This window comes from Narcine bancroftii, chromosome 7 (assembly GCF_036971445.1).
Source record: "Narcine bancroftii isolate sNarBan1 chromosome 7, sNarBan1.hap1, whole genome shotgun sequence".
Classification (NCBI taxonomy): Eukaryota; Metazoa; Chordata; class Chondrichthyes; order Torpediniformes; family Narcinidae; genus Narcine; species Narcine bancroftii.
Genome location: NC_091475.1, coordinates 170,339,571 through 170,364,722, shown reverse-complemented (window position 1 = coordinate 170,364,722; position 25,152 = coordinate 170,339,571). Strand labels below are relative to the sequence as shown.

The window sequence follows — 25,152 nt, the reverse complement described above, 5'->3', positions numbered from 1 at the left end:
CAAATGGTCTGTGGATTAACTCATTATATATAATTTTTAGGGTCAGAAATAACTCACAAGTGAAAACTCAATCATTCCTGTGCAAGAAACATAACAGTCTCAAGATATTTCACAAGAAGAATAGTTTTTTGAACCATGAAAATTTCATCAGGTCAATAACTTCCCAGAATTATGCTGACAACTGTACAAAGATAAAGTATATTTGAAATAGATACACCCTAGAAAGTATCCTGTTTTACCCAAGACTACAAGAAGTTGCATTAAGTTGTGAATACACCTCAGGCCATCGCTCACGCCAACCTCCCCTTCATCGACTCCGTTTAAATTTTCTGCTGCCTCAGGAAAAAAACCAACATATTAGAGAACATATGTCACTCTCTTTCCTCCTCCCTCTCAATGGGCAGAAGATACACAAGACTGAAAACACATGCCACCAGCTTCTTCCCCACTGTTACAGGCTATTGAATTGGGCTTGCATCAGTAAAATGATGTTGTCCTTGCACAGTTTTAAATGAACATTGCTCTCTAATGCTATGCGCTTTTGTTTTATTTTGCAATACTGTGTTACTCAAGAATAGGTTGACGACTAGATAGCTTGCAAAACAAAATTTTTCCACTGTATGTGACAATAAACAATTCAACACTGAATTTTCATGTTTAATCATCCACACCATTAAAATTCTGGAAGGCTGATCATCATTATAAAGGCAAAATACTAGTCTCTGATTCTTGTTAAATCATAGTACAGTAAAATACTCGTTATCTGGAACTCAAGCAACCGACAGCTTCAAACAACTGGCAAAAAAAATCACGATAAAGTACAAACAACTGACAAAAAAATTACAAAAAAGACCCAAAAGTTTAAAATTAGCACCCTCTAGCAGTTAGTTCTCAAATCACACAACACGCAATCTCAAGCAACTGGAAAATTCACTTATCCAGCATATATCAATCCCCATAGGTGCTGGATATTGGGGGTTTTACTGTAAGAGTACTGTGAAATGGGTTTGGCATACTGACACAAGGTAGCACGAATTAAATTCCTAATCGATGAAGATGGGATACAACTGAAATCGAAAGAAAACAATTTATTTTCATGGGGCTTTTCAACCTTGAATACTAATTATTTTTTTAAAAAAGCAATGCTTGGCTTGGAGACTTTCACTTGCATTTATGTAACAGATGTAACAGTAGCTATGGCACAGTTAGAGTTAGGGCGGCATAGTTAGCGCAATGCTGTTGCAGCGCCAGAATCTGGCACCACCTGTCAGGAATTTCTATGTTCTCCTCGTGTCTACATGGGATTCCTCCCTTCAAAATGTATCAGGGTTGTAATTGGGCGGCACCAGCTCGTGGGACGAAAGGCCTGTTACCATGCTGTATGTCTAAAAAACATTCAATTTTTCAAGATAGAAACTTTTCAAAGCGGTCTTGTTTCACGATAAATCAAAAACATCCCACATTTTAACATTTTATGCTGAGAATTCAACTTATTTCCTCTATGATCTTGTCCACTTAAGTCTTAACGTGATACCATTATCACTGTTTATTTAAAATGATTTGCAATATAAATAGGCTGACTGTGTACCATCAAACAATACCACACATGGAGCTTTATTCTCAAAGCGTTTACTCCTTCATACAAAAGATTAGAATGCATCGCAAAGCAATGAGTTCATAGAGTGTCATTCCACAATAAAAGTAAACTTCATAATAATCAGACTCAAATCATAATTATTTATACATTAGGTCTTTTTAGATTATAATTTGCATCAGAGATCTGCCCAATTATTCAGAAAAATATTTATTAGACTAATTTATTTTAAATATCTCGAAAATCACCTCTCAAAACAACAGGTTCTAAACTGACTTTTTGGCTCAATTTTAGTAAGAATTGGAGTAAGTTGGAAATGAAAAATCAAAAGTAGGATGTCCACCTGCTTGTCCATTATAACTTCCAGAATTCAAGTCACAAGCAATGGTAGACGTCCCAAATATTTGCATATTGACAGTCAGTGGACTGACTGTAAATATAACAATTACTACAAATTATTCATACCACAGCAATTCTGGTGTTAAAAACACAAAGTTATAAAGCACAAGATTGATGAAATTATAATCCGAAAGCTCCAGAGTATAACCAACACAGAACAATTGCAAGTTGTGTTCCATAAAATTTAAGAATGCCTTTTTTTTTATAAATGCATATAATACAAGTGTTATATGTATATTTTACAAACCAGATACCCCCACGCACTATATGCATTTTCCAATTCTGGCCTTTTCTCCAAGAAAATTGCCTTTTTTGTATTTTTCTTAAAATCTCTTCTTTCTTCCTCCAGTCTCTTAGCAACATCTCATACATATCAAATTCTCTTAATTAATGTGTGTACTATACAAGAATATTTTTTGTTATATGCATGTGTGCGCTATAAATGCATATTTTTACATGTTGAAAAAACGTGTACAGTTAATAGCGGCCGTGGGAAAGACATGCCAGCAATTTATAGTGAGCGAGGGAATATTAGTGAGCGTGGGAATATAATAATGGCAATGAAAGAACATGAACAATTAATAATGACTATGGGAAAGGCGCACTGGCAATTTATAGTGAGCGTAGGAATATTATAGCAAGTATGAGAATATAATAGTGGCAGCGTAATGGCACAATTTATAACAGCTATGGGAAATTTTGATTTTGGGAATATTTCTTTATATTGAATGCAGGGCATTGCAACTAAGGCAATGCACCTTATCAATGTTAATTGTCTTGAGGGAGATTAACATATCAAGTGCCTTTGATTTGAGAGAACATTAGAATTAAAATCCTGCTCAAATATGAAGCCTGTCTTAGACCTATTTACTTAATTCCTCTCCAAAGCTTGTTACTGTGTTGCAGCAGGATATCATTGCACGGTTGACACCTCTGAGGGAAGTTGAATAGGTGTTAATTGTGGGAGGTTCACTGTGGCAGATACTGGCATGTACTTTGTCTCATCTTCCCTTTAAATGCAAATTGCTTTTTCCAGATGGTATTTAGAATACTACACCCATGCATTATATGCATTTGCTCGTTATACAAAAATATTTTAACACAATTTATGATTTTGTGTGTGGTATGTGTGTGCGCATTATAGGAGTGAAAATACAGTAATAGCCCAATGTTGAAATGCTTCACCCCCTCCAAGGGCTTCATTAAACAGCTATCATCGCAGACCTACTATGGTAATTTCCTTCTGATCACATTTGCAACACACTCTCCCACAAATCTACCATATTATTTAATTATACAAATCAACCAGCGTACAAGTCGACCATCCCACCCCTTTTCAGCATTTTAATGGTTTTATGACATATCCAGTGTATAAGTCGACCCCCATATTCTGGTTGCCAGAGCTGCCCCATTGACCGGCATATGTTGACCCCCAAAGTTTGCGATGCCCAAGATGGGCAATTGACCGGCATATACGTCGACCCCCATAGATTGTGTGGATTGATCTGCTGGGCGTTATCTGGAGGTTACTGCTATCATAGAGGGTCCATCAACACAATGCAGCACATGATTAAAATATGAAGCAAGCTTTAAGTTTAAAGTGATAAAATTGGCCAAGAAAACCAACAACTGCCTTATTGCAAGAGAATTTGATATGTATGAGATGTTGCTAAGAGACTGGAGGAAGAAAGAAGAGATTTTAAGAAAAACACAAAAAAGGCAATTTTCTTGGAGAAAAGGAATCACTCGTTGGCCAGAATTGGAAAATCATGTTGCAGACTGGGTAAATGAACAGAAGCAAAATTGCAAGTCACCCGAAATAAAACAAGAACATTGGCACTGCAGTGGGCTAAGTTGAACCCAGACTTCAGTGATGATTTTGAGGCTACAGTCAGCTGGTGCAATCATTTCATGAACAGGAAAAATCTAGTTTATGCCAAAAACAAGAAAAATTGCACAGAAACTACCAAAAGATCTTGATCATAAAGTTGTAAGTTTTCACCAGTTTATTTTATGCAACCGGCAGAAACACCAGTTTGCATCAGCAAGTATCAGAAACATGGACAAAACCCCAATGAATTTTGACATAATAGGCAAACTGGAAGTACAGACCATCAAAGGACCAGGTTTAATTGTGGCATTATCGTGCAAGGCCAATGGGATAAAGTTAAAACCCATGCTAATCTTCAAATGCAAAATTAAATTGAAAATAAAATTCCCTGCAGGTATTTTTGTACATTTTCATGAAAATGGTGTAAAACTATGGAGAGACAATGAACAGGCAGCCAGGCAGTTTACACAAAGAACAGAGTTTGATGGTCTGGGATATGTTTTGGAGCCATTTACTGAAAACCCAAAGTACATTAGCACTACATAATATTTACATGGCAGTTATCCTGGGTGGTTTGAGGTCTATATTATCTCGATGTCTGCTTGAACAAGCCATTCAAAGATTACGTGCGCGAGGAATGGAATAAATACATGGATGTTGAGTGCAGAAAAGTAGTTTACAAAAGGCGGGGCAATGTGTGCTGCATCACTTGATATGCTATGTAACTTCATGTTCAAGGCATGGGACCAAGTTAAAGTAGAGACTGTAATAAATTAAAAAGTGCGGTATCCCTTGTGCAATTGATGGGACACTAATGACGAAGCTGAAACTGCCTCATCAGATACAGTCTGGAACCTACATGATGACTGTTTAAATAGTGAAAGTATGGATGTGCTTACTGCCATCTTTGCTTCAGACGATGACAGCAAGAGTGATTTTGAAGGATGCTAATCAGGTTGTTATTTTCAATAAGAATCTCAATTAAAATCTGTCATAGCCAGGGCTTTTTTTGGTTTTTCAAGGGTCGACTTGTACATTGAATCAGTTCTTCAAGTGTCAACTTGTATGCCAGATCAGTGCAAATTTAATTTTGAGTTGAATTTAAGATCTCAAAAGTATATCCAAGGTATAAGTTGACAGCCCATTTTTTGAGAGATATTTTGGGTTTCATGACTCAACTTATACCCTGAAATATACTACAGTATTCACTCAAACACAGGCTGCTTTTAATCTAAGAAATTGTCTTGATTCATAGGCAAGCCATGGACAGTTACCAAAAGTGTAGACTCAATCAAGTTGTATTTCCTGGTACACAAAAAAATCCTGGTCAATGCTTTTACAGTCAATTAAATTAGTGAGGTACTTACGAAAACAAGTCAAACCACTGTTGCTTTGTCACAGATTCCTGCCGTAACAGCTTTAAGACAATGGGGCGCATAAGGTCCCATTTGTCCTCAAACTGGAGGGAGCCTTTATTCTGTAAGAAATTAAAGGAAATGAGCACAACCAGCATCAATTAAGCCATTAATATCAATACCCCAAAATTCCAACAACCACTCTGCCTACCCTCTGGATAAAAGTTTAGATGTAGTGTCTATGATACAAATTACAAATCCAAACAATTGTTAGATATTTGCAAGTCCATTTACAAAGAGATGCAAGGAGGCCACCTCATCCCATCCAGTGGCAAATTTGACTTCCTTTGTTGAGTAATACAGTAACTCAGTCTGAACCATTCAACTTGTGATCTGATGCACCAAGCTGGGCTTTTTGCTTCATAATTTGTCCATCACAAAGACTATCTGCTTTCTCCTCTAATAATGCAAAGCATTTTGAAATATTTTCCACGTTAAAATGCGTTCTATACTGTTGTTTCCCTTCAACTGTATCCCCGCTATCCTCCAGTGATTCAGTCTCCAGGTTTACAGTTTTAAAAATGCTCATGTTTTTATCCCTTAATCCTTGCCCTTATTACTAACTTCCATTAGTATTCAACTCCTCTCACCAACTCCTGATCCTTTTACTTCATCTGTCATTGATCCCCCCAAAACTATTCTTCTGCCCGAAGCCATCTACATCCCACTCTCTGGAATCACCTACTTAATTAAACCCTTCCTATCCATCTCATTCTTAAACTTCAAAACACTTTTGATGACTTATTTTGTTTTATTAATGTCTCCCACTCTTCTATTCTTGGATTCATGTTAACTTTTTTTCTGAAGAACATTATAACAATTTTTAAAAAGTGATGCTGAAGGAACTCAGCTCGTCTCACATGTCCATAAGAGGTGAAGTTATATTACCGACATTTCAAACCTGAGCCCTTCTACAAGGTTTAGAGACCGGCTGAGTTCCTCCAGTATGTTTTCCGCAGACTTTTGTGTTTTACTCCTTGTTACAATTTAAGCATAGTTGTAATTTTATAACAAGTTACAAGTTATTGTCAATGGCTAGCTAGCATTAAAAAATGACACTTTCCATCACCATTGTCACTCTTCCCTCCTTGTTAGAAGGGCATTGGTTCAAGCTGAACCAAACAGATATCCCATCCATTTAGTTGCAGAGAAAGCTCCAATATACCTAATTGAAGGTTTATAGATCCAATCGTTGCACAGCTGTTGGTTGATAATTCATACAACCTCTTAGAGGTCAGATAAAATTAATTTATAAATCAGATACTATTTGTTGTCTTACCCTCTTTGTAATTTTTTTCCTCTAATCCTGTGCAGCTGAAAATATAAATTCAATGTGTCAGGAAAAACATGTTCAAATTTGGATTCCATACCTCCACGGTACATGATGCTGTGCAATTGTTAATTTTTTTTAAATTCAGGAGTAGTCACTAGTATTCTTTACCCTCAATATTTTTTTTTTTAAATTTAGACATGTAGCATTGTAACAGGCCATTTTTGCTCACGAGTCCATGCCGCCCAAATTACACCCTACTAACCTACACCCTCGATACATTTTCAATGGTAGGAGGAAACCGGAGCCCCTGGAGAAAACCCACGCAGACACATGGGAGAACATACAAACTCCTTACAGACAGCTTTGGATTCGAACCCCGGTCCAGTCCCGATCGCTAGCGCTGTGTAGAGCGCGTCGAAAGAACCAAAGATGTTGACCCAAACCAAGGCTTTTATTAACTAAAAGACTGGAGCATATCACAAGTAGGTCGACCAGTCCAGAATGACCTTAATCCTTTAAGACTTGCCAGTGGGTGTGGCTACACTCTCAGCCAATCACAGTCATCCTACACTACAATCTGTACATATACACATTGGTGATAGAATCTGTACTATCACACGCTGTAAAGGCATTGCGCTAACCGTCTCGTAATAATTACAAAGCTAAAAGTTCAAATTGTATTTTAAAATATTGAATAATTATTTTCTTTGTTTTATTTTCCTCTACAATGAAGGAAGTTATTAGCCCCTATTTAAAAAACTCTCCCACTGAAAATTGAGAAACAAATACGAGAACATGGAATAGTAGGATTCAATTTTAACTAATTCAAAATGAGCAATGCTTTTTAAATTGCATTCAAGAGATTCATTGAGGTATATAAAATCATCAGGGGGATAGACAAGGTGAAGTCTGATTACTTGTTCCCAATGATGGGGGAGACGAGGACTAGAGGGCATAGTTTAAGAATACAGGATAGGCCCTTTAGGACGGACATGAGAAAGCATTTTTTTACCCAGAGAAGTGTGAATCTGTGGAATGCTCTGCCGCAGAGGGAGGTAGAGGCGGATTCGCTGACTATGTTCAAAAGAGAGTTAGATAAGACTCTTGTGGGTTACGGAGTTAAGGGTTATGGGGATAAGGCTGGAAAGGGGTACTGATGGTAATGATCAGCCATGATCTAAAATGGTGGTGCTGGCACGACGGGCCGAATGGCCTACTCCAGCTCCTATTGTCTATTGTCTATTGACAACTGAAGGAGGTTTGAAATTATTTAAGGTCCTGGGCTGGAAACAATGTGAAGTACAATGAGAGATCTCCCTAATTAACTGGCTGAAAAACTTAGCAATTTTATTAAAAAGAGGAAATCTTTAAATTAAAGATTTAAAATAGATTCTCAAAAAATGAATAAAGAGATTAAGATTAAATAGAGGTTTTAAAAATCATATTTGGAGTTCAAATTAATGGTATGAAATATTTTTAAACTGTGCATAGGAAAGTAACAGGAAGAAAAAAGGTTAGAAAGGCAGAATAGAATTTAAAATGAAAGATAAAAGGGCTCTATGTGCAAAAAAGAAAATAATGGTTGGAGAGAGCATGAGATGGAACAATAGAGGATGAATGAAGGGAGATTTTTTTCATCAATTCATAAATGATAGAATATATGAAGAATAATGATGTAGAATAATTGTTGGAACAGCAGAAATGGAAACGCTGATGCAGAACATACATAAATCAATGTGCTCTTACTGTGCAGCCGAGCTAACTAGAAGATGAAGAGGAAATCTAGGAGACAGAAGCTAATAACAACAAATCAGATGACAAACATCATCAATGTGAACATAACAGCAACTTCTGTACTACATAGTAAGCAAAAATCTAGAAGTTGTAGTCAGTGAATTTTTGCATCTCCACTTGAAGTTCTATTTTTTTTCCCCAGAATTGTCAGAAAGCAGACATCCAGCAAACTTAGGTACAAATTATTCACAAGGTTTTATTAACTCATAAACGTTGATTTTCATTACACCAGCTGTAAAGGAGGTTTAAAATAGCCAATTAGAGATAATTGTTATCTATTTCAAGCTATTAAAGGAAGTGGTGACATAACAGGTGACATCTTGAAAAAAATTCAGATTCCGGAAACAGTTTCTACAGACAGGAGGTAAATATAATCCCACTATTTTTAAAAAAAAAAGGAAATGGAAAACAAGATGATAATCAGTAGTATGGAAAATGGTATAATCTATTATAAGATGTATTATCATAAAGCATCAATATGAGCAGACAAAGGTAGTTTGGATTTATGAAATCAAGTTTAACAAATCTATCACTGTATTTTACTGCAACTAAGGAGAATTCGTAAATGTGATGCACCTGGACTTTCAGAAGGTTTTGATAAGGTTCCAGTCAAGTGGTTAGTTAGTATGCAAAACTAAATAATCTGGGGCCATTCTCATCATGGAGAGAGTGCAACAAAATTTATTAGAACTGAAGTATGAAGAGAGTTTCAGTCAGCTAGGTCTATAGTCACTGAAGTTTAGATGAATGAGAGGCTATTTCATAAAAACCTATAATAGTAAAACAAGATAAAACAAATCAGATACAAGGATGGTATTTTTGATCACTGGGGAGTCTAGAATAAGGGGCACAGTCTCAGAATATAAGAGTGCGATATTTAGAATCAAGATCAGAAACTCATTTTTACCCAGAGGACAGTGAACCAGTGGAAATTTCTACCACAGAAGACAATGAAGGCCAAGGCAATACATATATTCAAGAAGGAGGCAGAAATATTTCTTAATCTCAATGGGATCAAAGATTATGAGGAAAAATAGGGACAGCATATTGAAGTTAGTGCTTCCTTTCAGTGAAGGGGAATATCAATGATGACATAAATCATTCCCTTCAATACAACCACAGCCTTTGAGTGATTGAAAGGATATTTAAAGATCAGACTTCATACGTAATAGTAGCTGTGACCCCTGCCCACTCCCCCCACCTTCTTTAAATTTCTAAAGCTCTGGGCTATCTGGAATGGTAAATAAAATTGTCATGGGGTTTTATAACAAGGAAGCAGCACCAATTTGTCCATGCCAACCCATTTGCCTGTGTTCAGCTCACATCCGTCTAAACCTTTCCTATCCATGTACCTATCTAAATGTCTTTTGAATGTTATAATTATCCCTGCTTCGAGCATTTCCTCAAGCAGCTTGTTCCATATACCCACCACCCTCTGTGTGAAGGTGCTCCTCCGGTCCTGTTTTTCCCTTCTTACCTTAAATCCACATCCTTAGATTCACCTACTCTGGGGGAAAAAAAAGGCTACAACTATTTACCTTATCTAAATTGCTTATGACTTCATAAACCTCTGTAATGCTCCCCTTAGCCTCCAACACGTCATGGGAGAAAATTCCCAGCCTACATATCCTTTCCTTATAATTCAAGCTTACCATACCCAGCAAAATTCCCTTCTTTTTTTGTTTAACAATTCTTTGCAGCTGGGTTAACAAACCTGAACACAATACTCCAAATGTGATCTCACCAACATCCTGAATAATTGTAATATGACAATTTTGCTCCTGTTATCAATGCCCTAATTGATGAAGGCAAACATGCCAAATGCTGTCTTCAGCACCGTCTACCTGCATCACCACCTTCATGGAACTATGTACCCCAAGTCACTTTGCTCGACAACACTCTCCAGGGTATCACCATTCACAATGTCAGTTCTACCCTGGTTTATCCTGCCAAAGTCCCATTTGTCTGGAAGTAAATACTACCAAGGTTGGAAGAACAAGCAAACTAATATAGTGTCCCTTCCCACATGACATCCACAGAATTTAGGCCCTAGTTACACTTGGCAAAGTTAGGCAAGCCATATCATTTACATACCCACCAACAGACTTCCAAATCAGATACAAAAATCAAAAAATGCTGCAAAAACATTAAGCCAGTCAAGAAGCATCTGTGGAAAGAGAAACCAATTCATGTTTTAGTTAAATTGGGGGAAGCAGTATCATTCCAAGGAAGGATCACCTTGGCCACGTTTTCCAGAAGTTCTGTTTTTGTGTCAATTCCAGCATCTACTGTTTTATTTGAATTCTCAAAACTCTTTTCCAAATTCTGCCTTAGAGAGGGATGACCAAACAGAGGAAAAGACTCAAGGGTATCTCAAAACTTCCTTATGGAAATACAGCAACCCTACTGAAACATGACCACTTAGGTGCATCCAGGATGTTATTGAGAATCCTGAGTCCACGCATCAGGAACACACAGAAACTTTGTATTAATTGTGCAAGGCCAGACCATCTCACAAACCACTCTGCGTCACCACTACCAATCATCTGTGAAAAGGTCTGCAGTTCCCACACTGGACTCAATTGCCTCCTCATAACCCACATATCCAAAATGTGACTGTCTAAGAGAATGGGAACCAGAACCAACGGAGTTAATGAGAAAGGTGAAGTCAAAACAAAGTTGCTTCTGTCTTTAAAGACTAGGTTGCAATAGAAGCATAGAAATGTGGATGAAAGATTGACCACTCCAAGAATTAAGGACCTAATAGAACTATGGTATTGCAGATACAGGCCATCCCCAGGTAACAAAGGAGTTCTGTTTTTACAAATGTCCAGGTTGATTTTTATCTATGTCAGAAACTACACAAATATTTCTTGATATGATCACCATAGCTCCACAGTATTATAATTAATGGTATCAACGACACCGAAAACAACTAAAAGTGGACAGAGCGAGGTCAGACTTTTAAATTCACCAATATTATTGAAGCTCTATTGGATGTAGGGTTGTCCATATATTAGGGATTTGTAACCCAGAAAGGCCTTATGAAAGATAATCATTTTCATTTACCCCATGCTTTCTGCAGTTTCGGGATATTTCCCAAATAACTTTTTTTTCATAGTGAAATCATGGGTGTAATGTGAGAATTGCAGCAATAAGATTTCTAAGATTTCCCATAAACAAAGATGTTTAGCAATATTATTTGAAAGATAAACAATGTAGAATTTCTGAAATATCTTTCATTTCCTTCTTGAAAACAATACCTTAAGATATTTTGGGTCAACCTGAATTGCAAGTATAATCCCAACTTAAAAATTCATTTTGAAACAGAAACCTCAGAAAATGGCAAGTTCCTGAACAAATTGAGAAGCCTAATGACCCGGACAACATCACTTCATATTCCATCATGGAAAAAAACTCTGAACATTTAAATTCCATTAAAATGATACATTAACATGATCATGGAGTTATTAATCAAAAGATCCAGTGAGAGAGTCAATAGTTTTCTCACACAGAGTGAAAGAACTTTGAATAAACTTATAAAAAGGAAAATTGCTGAACCAAAAAAACCAGGACCAAAGAGACCAATAAATGAAGTTATATAAAGGAGATAGACAGGGTGGTACTAATCTCATAAAAGGCTTAAACTGTTAAATGAAAATGTTTATTTGCTAACCCAATGAACTGATTTCTACCAATTAATTTTTAAGCATCGAGATGAAAAAATACAAATTAGATGCAACCGCAATAAATGCAATGGCCTTTTGTCATAATATTTCACCAAAATTTTTATATCTTTTTCAATCTGTTCCAATATTTGTTCCCAAATCTTTTTTTGACTTACTTTGGCCATATCATCTTACATGTGAAAGGGTAAACATCCTCTCGCCTGATTAAAGTTATTTTACTGTGTAGTGGAACTACTATTAATACTGTTTGTACATATGGCTGGCCTGCCCCTTGCTGATTGTACCTCTGGCTCCTCCCCCTTGATTCCCCTAATAAAGGCAGCAACACCATAAGATCCTTTGGATGCCCTGTCCTGAGGGACTTGCACCAGTCCACAGATAAACCATTTATAAGCCCTCCACAACGATCTCTACCACTCCAGGGTCACCAGGTTCTTCTATTTCATCACAGCCCACACACTCCCCTATTCAGTTGAGGACATCAGGACAATGTCCAGAAACTGCCAGATCTGTGCAGACTACAAACCACACTTCTACCAGCTGAACAGGTTGCACTTGATTAAGGCCACCCGCCCCTTTGAGCACTTGAGCATGAATTTCAAGAGGCCCCTGATCTCTTTAAACCGCAACATCACTGATGAGTACTCACACTTCTCCTTTGCCATTCCCTGCCCAGTCATGACCACTGCCTTACACAACCTCTTCACCATGTTCGGATATCCCTGTTATATTCGTAGCGTCTAGGGGTCCTCCTTCACGAATGATGAGCTGCGCCAATATCCATGTTGGCCAGAGGTATCGCCATGAGCAGGACACCAGCTACAATCCCAGAGGGAACACCATCGTCTGGAAGGCTGTCCTCCTAGCCCTGAGGTCAAAATGCCTGCCTGTCTCCCACTGGCAAGAGGTCCTTCCTGAAGCGCTTTATGCAAACAGATCCGTTCTGTGCATCGACACTAATGCCATGCCTCATGAAAGGTCGTCTCCCTTCCTCAGGAATTCCACATTGGGGACCATGCTACCATCCTGGTTGACGTCCCCAGGGCCAGTCCTGCTCTGGAAGCAATGTGAAAAGCCATAAGTCCAACCCACAGGTTGAGAGGGTCTACTTCCTCCACACCAAACCCCAATATACCTATTTGGCGTACCCAGATGGGTGCAAGGACACTGTGTCTGTCTGGTATCTGGCACATGTGGGAGACCCTGGGACTCCGCCTGACCATCCACCCCCCCCCCCCATGATCATTCCCCACATGTCACCCTATCCCAGCCCCCACACAGTTCAATCTCCAGAACCCCACCCACCATAAACAACCAGACCATCCAGGAGTCAACAGCTGAGCCACAGCCAGCGCTACAACGGCCACAATGGCGGACAAGACCACCGGATCAACTAAATTTGTGATGGACATGGAACCCACTTCACCCTGCCAGGGGGTGAATGTAGTGGAACCACTGTTAATACTGTTTGTATGTGTATGGCTGACCTGCCCCTGTTTGCTGATTGTACCTGTGGCTCCTCCCCCTTGATTTCTCTAATAAAGATGGTAATGCCATAACCCCCCCCCCCCCCCCCAGATCAAGCTCTGGTCTCGGGGTCAGCAACATGAGACATGCCTTCTCATGTTAATAAAAGTCTATCAGTCAGGTAACTTCTAGTCTTTAGAGATATTAATAGCACATCATAAAGAATTCTTAAAAAGATGATGGAATGGCTCTACCTAACCTTAGATTTTACTACTGGGCAGTCAATATATGAAGTTTTATGTTTTGGTCCATTTTTCATAATTATTCCAACCATCCATTATGGTATCAACGGAGCTGAATTTCCTCCCACCCCCAAATTTTTTTTAATTTGGCGCATCTGGGCTCGTCTCTTCCTTTCTTAACTGTTAATAGATAATCCAATTGTTAAATATTCTATGATAATTTAAGCACAATTTAGAAAACATTTTGCATTTCATAATTTTTATCTTTCAAGCCCTATCATATCCAATCATTTTTTTCAACCTTATTTACATAATTTTATTTTTCAGAGATGGAATAGAGAGGGCATTTGAAGTTATAAGAATCTGTTTATTGATGGATATTTTGCATCATTTGGGCAGCTTTCCACTAAATTTAACTTGCCTAATCTCAATTTTTTAGATATTTGCAAGTTTGGCATTTTCTTGAATCATAACTATTTTCCAAGGGAGTCTGAATCAAATTTTGAAGATTAATTTTTTTGGCTTATTGTCTTCTTGTAAAGATTTAATATCTATTATTTATGAGAAATTATTGAATTTAACTCAGACTTTGTTGGTCACAATTAAAAATGCCTGGGCCCAGGACCCAAATTTGACTACCGTATATTTCAGCGTACAAGTCATCATGAAACTCTAAAAAAAATTCTCAAAGGGGGAGGGGGGGGGGGTGGACTTATACACCAGATATACTTTAGAGACCTTAAATTCACCAAAAAAAAGTTGACATCAATTCAGCATATAAGTCGATGCTGGAAGCACCTCCCCACCGCTGGGACCGCCGCTCCCCTTCACCTCCCCACCGCTGTGTGCCATGATAACCACTCCTACCTGGGACCCTGAGGTCGCCGTTGCCACTCCTGCCTGATAGGCCAAGGTTCCTGTTCCTGCCAGGATCATGATGTCTGCACTCCTGCTCCGTGGGCCATCATCACTGCTGCCTGGTAGACTGAGGTTTCTGCTCCTACCTAGAGCACAATGTCGCCACTCCAGCTCTATGGGCCATCGCCGTTGCTGTCTGGTAGGCTGAGGTTTCTACCGCCAGGAGCACGATGTTGCCGTTCCAGCTCCATGGGCCTTCACTGCTCCTGCCCGGTAGGCCGAGGTTTTTTATTAACTTATTTAATTTACAGGTTTGTTACTTGAAATTGGGGAGTTTTTAAAAAATTTTGGGTCGTTCCTGGGAGGCCCAGGCAGCCTGAAAAATGGGGGTTGACTTGTACGCCGGTCGACTTATACGCCGAATTATAAGGTATATCAGATGTGACTGGGACATCATTCTTAAGTTGATTAATAGCTCTTCATTATGTGCTCACCATTGTCAATTACAAATCAAAGTGGTACATGGAGCACATTTGTCTAAGGCTAAATTGTCTCATTTTTATTCTGATACGAGTCCCTGGTGTGACAGGTGCAAGAGTGAAGAAGCCTCATTATTTTAGTTCCCTGAACTCGATCGCCTCATACTTACCATTCCCTATTAGCCTTTTGATTCTTTCTGGACCAACCAGAAACCAGAAACCAGAACCAACCAGTCCCTCTTCACCACCACCCTTCTGGCTGGCAAAACTTGTCCTCATCCTCAATTTCTCTTTTGACTCACCGCACTTTCTGCAGGTTAAAGGGGTAGCCACGGGTACCTGCATGGGCCCCAGCTCAGCCTGCCTTTTTGTTGGCTACGTGGAGAAATCCATGCAACAAGCCTACACAGGCAAGGTCCCTTAACTCTTCCTCTGCTACATTGATGACTACTTTGGTGCTGTCATCATGTACCCATGATGAGCTCATTGACTTCATCCACTTTGCTGTCAATTTCCACCCCGACCTCAAATTTACTTGGTCCACCTCTAGCAACGCTCGCCCTTTCCTCAATCTCTCTGTTTCCATCTCAGGAGACAAACTCTTGACAGACATATTCTATATACTCACCAACTCCCACAGCTACCTTGACTACACCTCTTTCCACCCTATCCCCTGTAAGGATTCCTTTCCATTCTCTCAATTCGTTGCATCTGTACCCAGGATGAGGACTTCCATGCCAAATCATCAGAGATGTGATGAAATCTGCTTTAAGAGGATAGTCATGGCCAGAATTAACATGTACCAAAGTAAATATCTGGACCCACTGCAATTCGCCTATCGTCATAATCGCTCCACAGCAGATGCAATATCACTAGCTTTCTACCACCTCAAAAACAACAATTCATACATACTGCTGCCCTTCATAGACTACAGCTTTGCCCTCAATACCATTATTCCCTCAGTGGTGGTCAAGAAGCTACAAACTCTAGGCACCCCCACCTGGATCCTTGACTTTGTCATTGGAAACCACAGTCAGCACGATTTGGAAACAGCATCTCCTCCTCACTGATTATCAACACAGACGCACCCCAAGGATGCCTGCTTAGCCCACAGCTCTACTCATTATACACCCATGAATGTACACCCAGACACAATTCCAATGCTATCTACAAGTTTGCTGATGACACCATGGTTGTCAGTAGAATCACAAACAGCAATAAGAAAGTGTACAGGAGGGGGATAAATCAGCTCATTGAATGGTGTAATGACAACAACCTTGCACTCAACGTCAGCAAAACCAAGGAGATGATTGTGGACTTTAGAAGAAAGTCAGGGGAACACAACCCAGTCTTCATCAACATCTCTGAGGATCTGTCCTGGAGTCTCCATGGTGATGCAATCACAAAGAAGGCTTGCCAGCGGCTATACTTTGTGAGGTGTCTGAGGAAGTTCGGTATGTCACCGAAGACTCTCGGAAACCTCTACAGGTGTACCATGGAGTGCATTCTGGCTGGTTGCGTCACTGCCTGGTATGGAGGCACCAACGCTTAGGACAAGAAAAAACTCCAGAGTGTTGTTAACTCAGCTTGCAATATCACAGGCACCAGATTTCACTCCATCGAGGACATCTACACAAGAAAGTGTCTTAAAAAAGCAGCCTCTATCCTCAAAGACCCCCACCTCCCAGGCCATGCCCTCTTCATTCTGCTACTATAGGGAAAAGGTACAGGAGCCTAAAGATGAACACTCAGTGGCACAAGGACAGCTTCTTCCCTGCTGCCATCAGATTCCTGAATGATCAATGAACCAAAGACAGTGCCTTACTTTTCGTGTACTATTATTGATTTTTTTTTAAAGCAATGTCATAAGATGGTTATAATATATACATTTGCACTATGACGCTGTGCAAAACACCAAATTACATGATTTGTTCATGATAATAAATCCTGATTCTGATTTCCTCCTTCTTCAAAAAACGTGGCTTTCTCTCTACCACCATCAACTCGGCATTCACCCGCCTATCCTCCATTATCCACACATCTGCCCTGATCCCCACCGCCCCCAAGTGCAAGAAGGACAGGATTCCTCTTGTTCTCACCTATCATCCCACCCACCTCCTCATCCTCCCGTGCAATTTTTGCCACCTACTAGATGATCCCACCACTAGAACACACATCCCCCTCTCCTCCTGTCATGGATTTATGTTAATAATTTAATGTTAAACCATATTTCTCATATATAAAAATGTCTTAGCAGAGTAAATTATAGAGTTAAAATACTGTATCTGTATTCTTAGTTGTGGGCTGGTAGAGGGTCACACACAGGTCACAGCACCTTTACACCATTATACTCAGAGAAGAGTATTCATTCTCAGAGTGACAGGGTCTTGGACAGACAGAACTAATGGATTTCAAGTGGGTCTTAGTTATTCAAGAACTGCTGAAGGAAGCCATCTGTTTTTAATCAAAGCCACTTAAGCCTCTTGAACAGAGAGGAGGCCAGAGGTTGTTATGGCTATGAAATTGTTTTGAAAAGGAACAGAATTTTAGAAGAAATAAAACTGATGGTCATGTGGTTTTCAAGAATGCAGACTCACCTCAGTGATAATGTAATAGTCACATGATTTGAAGAAATATATTACCAAATTCAGACATTCCAGTTTTGGAAGAGTTCAGTTTGGGAGTTGACATAAGTCAAAACCCTGTGACATACAGGGGTTGAAAACTTGTGAAAGACAGGGTTGAATTACAGTAACCAGAATTGGTATTGTTGTTGTGTTACTCCTGGGAAAGGGGGAACACAGAATAAGGATCATTTTGCTGTCTCTTTGGTAAAAAGCACTGATTTCTATTGGGCCTATTTCTGTATGGCCACTTTGCTTAACCCCAGTCTGGTTTGTGATTTCATCATGGAAGAAGATAACCACATTTGTTTAATCCTTCTCTGGATTCATGAATTCATTATGGAAGAATATAGCCACTTTGTTTAACCCTTGTCTGGGTTCATAAATTCATCATGGAAAAAAATAGAAACATTGTGAGTAAAGAGCCCTGAAAAGCTCTTTTTAATTATTTCTGAACTGAGAATTTAAGACCTTCAACAAAGAATAAAATGATGCTAAACTTTTAAAGATCGACTTTTCAGAGTGGAACTTTATTTACACACACACACACTTAGATTTGCACATAGTGGGGTTAAGTTTTGAGTTGAGTAAGCTTAGAGTTAAATAAGAAATGTTATATTGTTAATAGTTTAATTAAAAAAACTATTATTTTGAATTTACCATTGTCTGGTGAATTTTCCATTGCTGTTCCTGTGTTAGTGCTAACAAAGTCCCTTTAGTCCTAAAAATAATTAAAAGGGTTGTTAATTCGTAACATATTTGGGGTCTTATCCGGGAACTGAACCCGGGACTTCTCCACCTTCTGCAGGGAGCGCTCCCTCCAGGACTCCCTTGTCCACTCCTCCCTCCCCACCAGTTGTCCCCTTGGAACTGTAGGAGATGGTCCACTTGCACCCACATTGCCTCTCTTAGCACTATTCAGGGCTCCAAATAGTCCTTCCAAGTGAAGCAAAATTTCACATGTGAATCTGCAGGGGTCATCTACTGCATTCGGTGCTCCCCCTGAGGTGTCCTCTACATCGGAGAGACTGGACACAGACTGGGATATCACTTTGCTGAGCACCTCGGCTCTATCTGCCGCAATAGCGTGGATCTCCCAGTGGCCACCCATTTCAATTCTCCATCCTATTCCCTTGCTGACATGTCTGTCCATGGTCTCGTGTACTGCAGACTGAGACCACCCGTAAATTGGAGGAATAACATCTCTTCTTCCAACTAGGTACCCTCCAACTAAATGGCATTAATATCAATCTCTGGCTTTTGTTAAAACCCCCCCCCTAATCAAATGCTGAGTTCATCCAGCATTTCAGTGTTTTTACTATAACCACAACATCCGTACCCTATCATGTCTCACACAAGTTCATACCTTTATGGCTCCAAAGTTCCATGGATTGTCAATGATCTGTCTTCCTGCAAAATTTTTCATTATCTGAGGAGTTGCAAAATGAAGAAATGCTGCAGTGAAGGTTCAGACCTGTTTCGTGCAGACTACTTAAAACTGATCCAAATAAGTAGGCAGGTTGGAGACTCTGGCAGTGATGGGAATTTGGCAAAAATAACAGGATGAGTGTAACTGGCTACTTGATGGTCACAGAACCTGTGAAAATTCATAGTGCCATGCAGTATGGAATAGACCCTTTGGCCCAACCCATCCAATCCAACTGAACTGCCATTCTGGCCTACTCATTTGCAAACCTAGCAACATAATTATCCAAATATCTTTTGAACATTATATTGTACCTGCTTTCATAGCTTCCTCTGATAGTTTCTTAAAGTTTCTGTTCTATATGTCTCTATGTCTTTATAAATCCATGGACTGTCAATAATGAAGATACTAAAGAGCACTAGACCTGTTCTGAGCATCTCAGTAGTAACATTCTAGGGTTGAGATTTGTTCCAATAGCCATTGCCTTGTGCACTTCATACGATTCAATTTCAGAATGAACTTTCCCCATAATTGATGGCAATTTTGCATGAATCTTTGTCACATTCCATCAAATACTACTCAATAACAAATTCCACCAGAACCATCTTGTAGTGAAGTCGAGAGTGCATTCAGGCAGAACCAAATAGGTAATAGAGCTTATGATTGGTGAAGAGATGGCACTTCATAACAACGTTGACAAAAAAATACAAATTTCCTGATGAACCAATGGAGTTTCAATTTGGACTGGTAAGTGGTGACAATACCACACAACCTTTATTAAATGGGTGCACTTCACCATTTGTTGATATCATGCGAATGACTGAGATCTTCTCATGATTTGATTCTGAGCAGCCTCGTGAGAAGAAAAAAAATAGATCATCCACTTAGCTTATCCAGACGGTCGCACACATTTCAGTCTTATTATTGGCTTAAGTAACTGCTAGGTTCCACCATCAATGGATTGTCATACTCATGGTACTATCTCCTCTTGTCAGCAATTTAATTGTCTATTAGCATTCATTATTGAATATGTTTGAACCACACAACATCAATCTTTTTGTCAATTTTGATCAATCTTTGACAGTTTGCCATACATGCAGTCTGATCCAGTAGTAACAACAGAGCAAGAGAAATGTCCAGTTAAGTTAAAAGTGCAGTAGACTACCCAATTATGAGCCATTAGATCTGTTCTGAATTCATTCTATTTAGCAAAATAATTGTGCCATTTTAAACATTCAAGGGCATCTTTGTCACAAAGAAAGGTCAGAAGCATTGTACTCTTCCAAATTAACATAGACAGCAAGTGAAGGAATTCAGGTCAGGCAGCCATAGGTATCACAACCTGCTGAGTTCCTCCAGTATTTCCTCCACTGTTTGTTAAAGATTCCAACAATTGCAGTTTTTGTGTTTCACTCACAGGGGCAGGTCTATTCACAACAGGAATCCAAAGAATATCCTATGGCCTGGCTATCTTTACTGCACCTTGTCCAATAATATCGTCATGATTGCTCCACAGCAGATGCAATATTGCTGGCTCTCCACTCAGCTGTGGATCACTGCGAAAACAGCAATTCATACATATGGCTGCTCTTCATTGACTGCAGTCTTCAATACCATTATACTCTCAATGCTGGTCAAGCTACAAACTCCAGGCCTCTGTATCTCTCTCCGCTTCCCCCCCCCCCCCTCACCTCCCACCCCATCTGGATCCTTGACTTTCACATCGGAAGCAACAGTCAACAAGAATTGGAAATAACGTCTCCTCCTGACTGATTATCAATACAGGCGCATCTCAAGAATACGTTCATCCCTGACTGTGGTCAGGCACAATTCCAATGCTATCTTCAAGTTTGCTGACAGCATCACAGTTGCCAGCAGATTCACAAACATCAATGAGGAAGCGTACAGGAGGGAGAAAGATCAGCTCATTAAATGGTGTAACAACAACAACCTTGTGCTCAACATTAGCAAAACCAAGGAAATGATTGTAGACTTCAGAGGGAGGTCAGGGGAACACAACCCAGTCCTTATCCAGGGCTCAGTAGTGGAGAAGGTCAAGAATTTAAAATTCCTGAGTGTCAACATCTCCAAGGATCTGTACTGGAGCATCCGCATTGATGCAATCACAAAGAAGGCTCACCTACAGCTATACTTTGTGAGGTGTCTGTGGAGATTCGGTATGTCACCGAAAATTCTTGAAAACCTCTACATTTTGGCTGGTTACATTACTGCCTGGAATAGAGTTGCCAAGTCTCAGGATGAGAATAAACTCTAGAGGGTTGTTAACTCAGCCTGTGACATCACAGGCAACAGTCTTCATTCCATCAAGGACATTTACGTGAGGTGTGGTCTTTAAAAAAGCAGCCTCTATCCTCAAAGACCCCCACCATGCAGGTCACGCTCTCTTCACTTTACTATCATCAGGAAAAAGGAACATGAGCCTAAAGTTAAGAACTCAACGGCACAAGGACAGCTTCTTCGCCACCGCTCCCATCAGATTCCTGAATAATCAATGAACCATGCACTATTTTTTTTAAATTTATAATAATGTTGTAAGATGGTTCTAATATGAATTTTTACACTGTGACGCTGCTGCAAAACACCGAATATCACGACTTGTTCATGACAATAAATTCTGATTATCAAGGGCTTTGCCTTGCTTAAACTATACCATGGGACTGCATGGAAACTAGAAACTTCACCGAGAACCACACCCCCCCCCCCCCCACCCAACCCAAAATCAAATCACTTTGATACTATAGCATTATTGGGGGTCAAAGTTCAAAAAGTTCAGATTTATTGCCAGAGTACATACATGGCATCAAACAACCAGGCAGAATTTCTACTTCTGGATAGTGCAAAAAACTGTACTCAAGAAAAGGTACATGTACAAAAGAGAGAAATGTAAATGAATAAAGAAATGTAAACAAACTGACTGTGTAATAAGAGAAAATAATTATTTAATAATAAATCATGGTCAAAGCAAGAGTCCTTAAATGAGTCTCTGATTGAGTTTGTTGGTTAGGAGTCTGATGGTGGAGGGGTAGCAGCTGTTCCTGAACCTGGTATTATGAGTCCTCCATTGCAAATAATTACCCAAAACAATTCTCATGGTATTGTCCCATGCAACCATTTACCCTTTCATCTCTTCCCTTTCCACCATTCAGGAAACAAAACATGCCTTCCACATGAAGTAGCTATTCATTTCCACTTTTTCCAATTGGTACTGCACATTAATTGCTTGTGACGGAGGCCCCTCTACAATGGAAAAGCACTACTGGTCTGTCTGCATTGTTGACCCTGAACTTCCAGTTACCGATCAGTTTAATTCTCCAACCCACTTGCACTCTGACCTCTCATACTGTGCCAACCAAGCTCAGCATAAGCACAAAATGCACCATCTTATCTTTCCCCTCTTTTTCTCTTTTCCCCAAGGACTTGAAGCTGAATTTGGCAATTTCAGTTTGGGTTGCAAATGTCCAGTTTTCTTAAAACCTGTAATTTTAACTATTTTTCATCTCTCTACTTACCTGAACTGTTGGGTTAACAAGACCCCCACCCCTCTCAACCTTCTGTGGTACTAAAGTGCCCTTGCTCTCTACCCTCTAGGAGACATTCCCCATGTTCTTTCCAAATTTCCCTCTTCTTTGCAATTTAAGTCTTTAATTTTTCCTACTTCTAATAAACAGGCATCAGTCTAAAATTTCAACTCTGATTTTCTGTGCGCAGCTGCTGACGAACCTGAACATTTCGTGTTTTGTTTCTATTTTAGATTTTGCTTGATGATTCAGAATTTTTCCCTAGTCTGCATTTATAGAACACACATACTTATAGCTGCATTTATTCTATAATAATTTTTATGGCTGACTTTTAGCAGCATTACAAATCCAGTCTAATTCTCTTGAGAGATGTGTTTTGCTGCAATGCCAAAGTTAAAATATTAGAAGTTTGATCAGGGTCACCATAACTGCATCCTCCCAAATTTTAAAACAGGAACAATTCAACTCTAGATATGCACTACAAAGAGATGTTTTAAAAATACAGGTATTACCCTATAAAACATGCACATTTTCCCCCCACATGTTTATTGAAAACATGAGTGGAATGGAATGTATGTTTATTTAGAGAACAGAAATATTTCAATGCACTAAGGTCAAGTTAAACTAAATTCTAATTTTAGCTCGTGAACTTTAAAGTCAATATCTTTTTAAATATCAAATATTAAGCTGGGGAAAATGTTTTTGCCCCTATTTTACTGCTGGTAATATAATGTACAAAACATTTCAAACCCCTTACCCAAATACTCCCTCTAATTATCTTTCCATATTCTCCACACAAAATTCAGGAAAATGTGGTGTTGCAATCACAAATATTTCCACTGATAATTGCAGTGTGGGTATCATTTTTTAACCATTCCTTCTATGACCGCAAAGCTTGAATAACTGCATTCTTAAACATTCAACAATTATAGACATCAGACACAGGCAAAAATGTAATTTATAGTCTCAGTTCAGAGAAAAAACTGTGAATAAGCTTTCAATCTCATTTTCATCTAAATGGTAAACAATCAAATTTTAATCTTTCTTTGGAAGTGATTTTTAGATACAAAAATATCTTAAAGTACATTGGTCAGTCGTAGCAACTAAAGGAGAGCAAATACACGATATTCGACTGTCACGTCCATTTGAAATTTGTAACATCTCTCTCCTATCCTTGGTTCTGATACTTTGACTTGACTATGGTTTTACCCATAAGATGCTAGCCATATAGTGTTTCTAAAACTGTTTCTAATCTTGAATAGTCTTTTTATAACGAAATTTTATATTAATTTATAAAAAATCTGAATTATAACATTTTACACTAAATAAATGAGCTTTGAAATTCACTTCCTACTGTATGATAACTAGGGGAAGCTGTATTCAAAAAATCTACAACATAAATTAATAAAACTCACTTGCAAATACAAGCCCCAGATTTACCATCTGCATCGCCCTCAAGACACACGACAACCCAAGATGTTTCAAGGTGTTTGTACAAGAACCCCCATCCATTTCTTCTGCTCCAATCCAAGGCAAAGTGGTACCACAGCTTCATAAACGCAGAATTATGGGGAGGATCGGAAAGAAAGGCCTTTCACGAGTGATCGTTCTCCTTCCCGTTCCGTCTCCCCCACCCCCATCCCCGGCAGTTCACCGCCCGAGCCCCAGGCCCCCCGACCAGCAGGAGGCCGCGCCTCCCACTCAAACTCCTGCGAGGAAACCGATCGAGGCCGGAGTGAACCCCAGAGCCGCGCCGATCAGGGGCATGAGGTAAACGAGCCGAGATGCCCGGCCAACCGCTTACCTTTAACAGATTTGACGCCATATTAAACATGACCGAGTCGCTCTCAGCCTCTCGCGAGATTTCGGGCAAGAGGGCGACAGACTTCGGGAAGGAAACGCTCTCCTCACATTGACACGGTGGAGGGCCGCGAAACAGATGGGCCCCCCCGCCTGACCGTCTTCTCCGTTCGACCCGATCCCTCCCGCCCCATCTGAACGGAGCTCCGCCACCACGGAGCCGAAACGGCGACGACAGCGCCGCTCCTTCGCCAGCATCGCCTCGGCGGCCGCTCCGTCGACATCGCCTCCCTCCCCGGGAGGCAGCGCCGTGCCGGCCCCCTCGGTCCACTCTCTCTGGCGCCCTTTCTCGGAGGAAGCTGCAGGACCGCGCCAGAACTTCAAACGGGAACCGCGCTCAGTGCTGGAGCGATGCTGCTTGGCTCGCAGGTCCTTCACCCATGTGTTGCTCCAGTTTTCCACCAGCTCACTGCTGATCATCTAGGACTTGTTCACCTGAACTGTCGGACAGGCGAAGACGCAAGAGAGGACAGATGATGGAACCTGGTCCAAGAAGAAAGGGGTTGCTGGGGAAGGATGCAAGGGTCCTGGTCACTGTTCATCTTCAGCAGCTGGCAGGTCAATCTGCAGGACCGAGTGGAGCCCCCTTCCATCCACATGATCGACCTGGACCTTGGTCTGAAGAAAATCATTTGAGGACCACTGCCACCCTGGACACAGCA

General features: G+C 39.9%; 1 protein-coding gene across 7 annotated transcripts in view; it reads right to left on the bottom strand.

The window, feature by feature from the left end:
- The window catches only part of LOC138739372 (cullin-5), an 87,586-nt gene extending 62,786 nt beyond the window's left edge, over positions 1-24,800 (bottom strand). The window contains exons 1-5 of one of the 7 annotated variants that reach the window (XM_069891280.1): positions 24,435-24,799; positions 19,032-19,094; positions 18,326-18,386; positions 6,519-6,553; positions 5,192-5,301 (exon numbers count right to left, since the gene is read on the bottom strand). In XM_069891280.1, the coding sequence (XP_069747381.1) occupies positions 5,192-5,262 (71 nt within the window). In that variant the 5' untranslated portion in view covers positions 5,263-5,301; positions 6,519-6,553; positions 18,326-18,386; positions 19,032-19,094; positions 24,435-24,799. Of the gene's footprint in view, positions 1-5,191; positions 5,302-6,518; positions 6,554-18,325; positions 18,387-19,031; positions 19,095-24,045; positions 24,242-24,434 lie in introns of those variants that run through there. The other 6 variants (XM_069891278.1, XM_069891281.1, XM_069891279.1 and 3 more) reach the window with 6 other exon arrangements.
- Between the last annotated feature and the right edge of the window lie 352 nt (positions 24,801-25,152).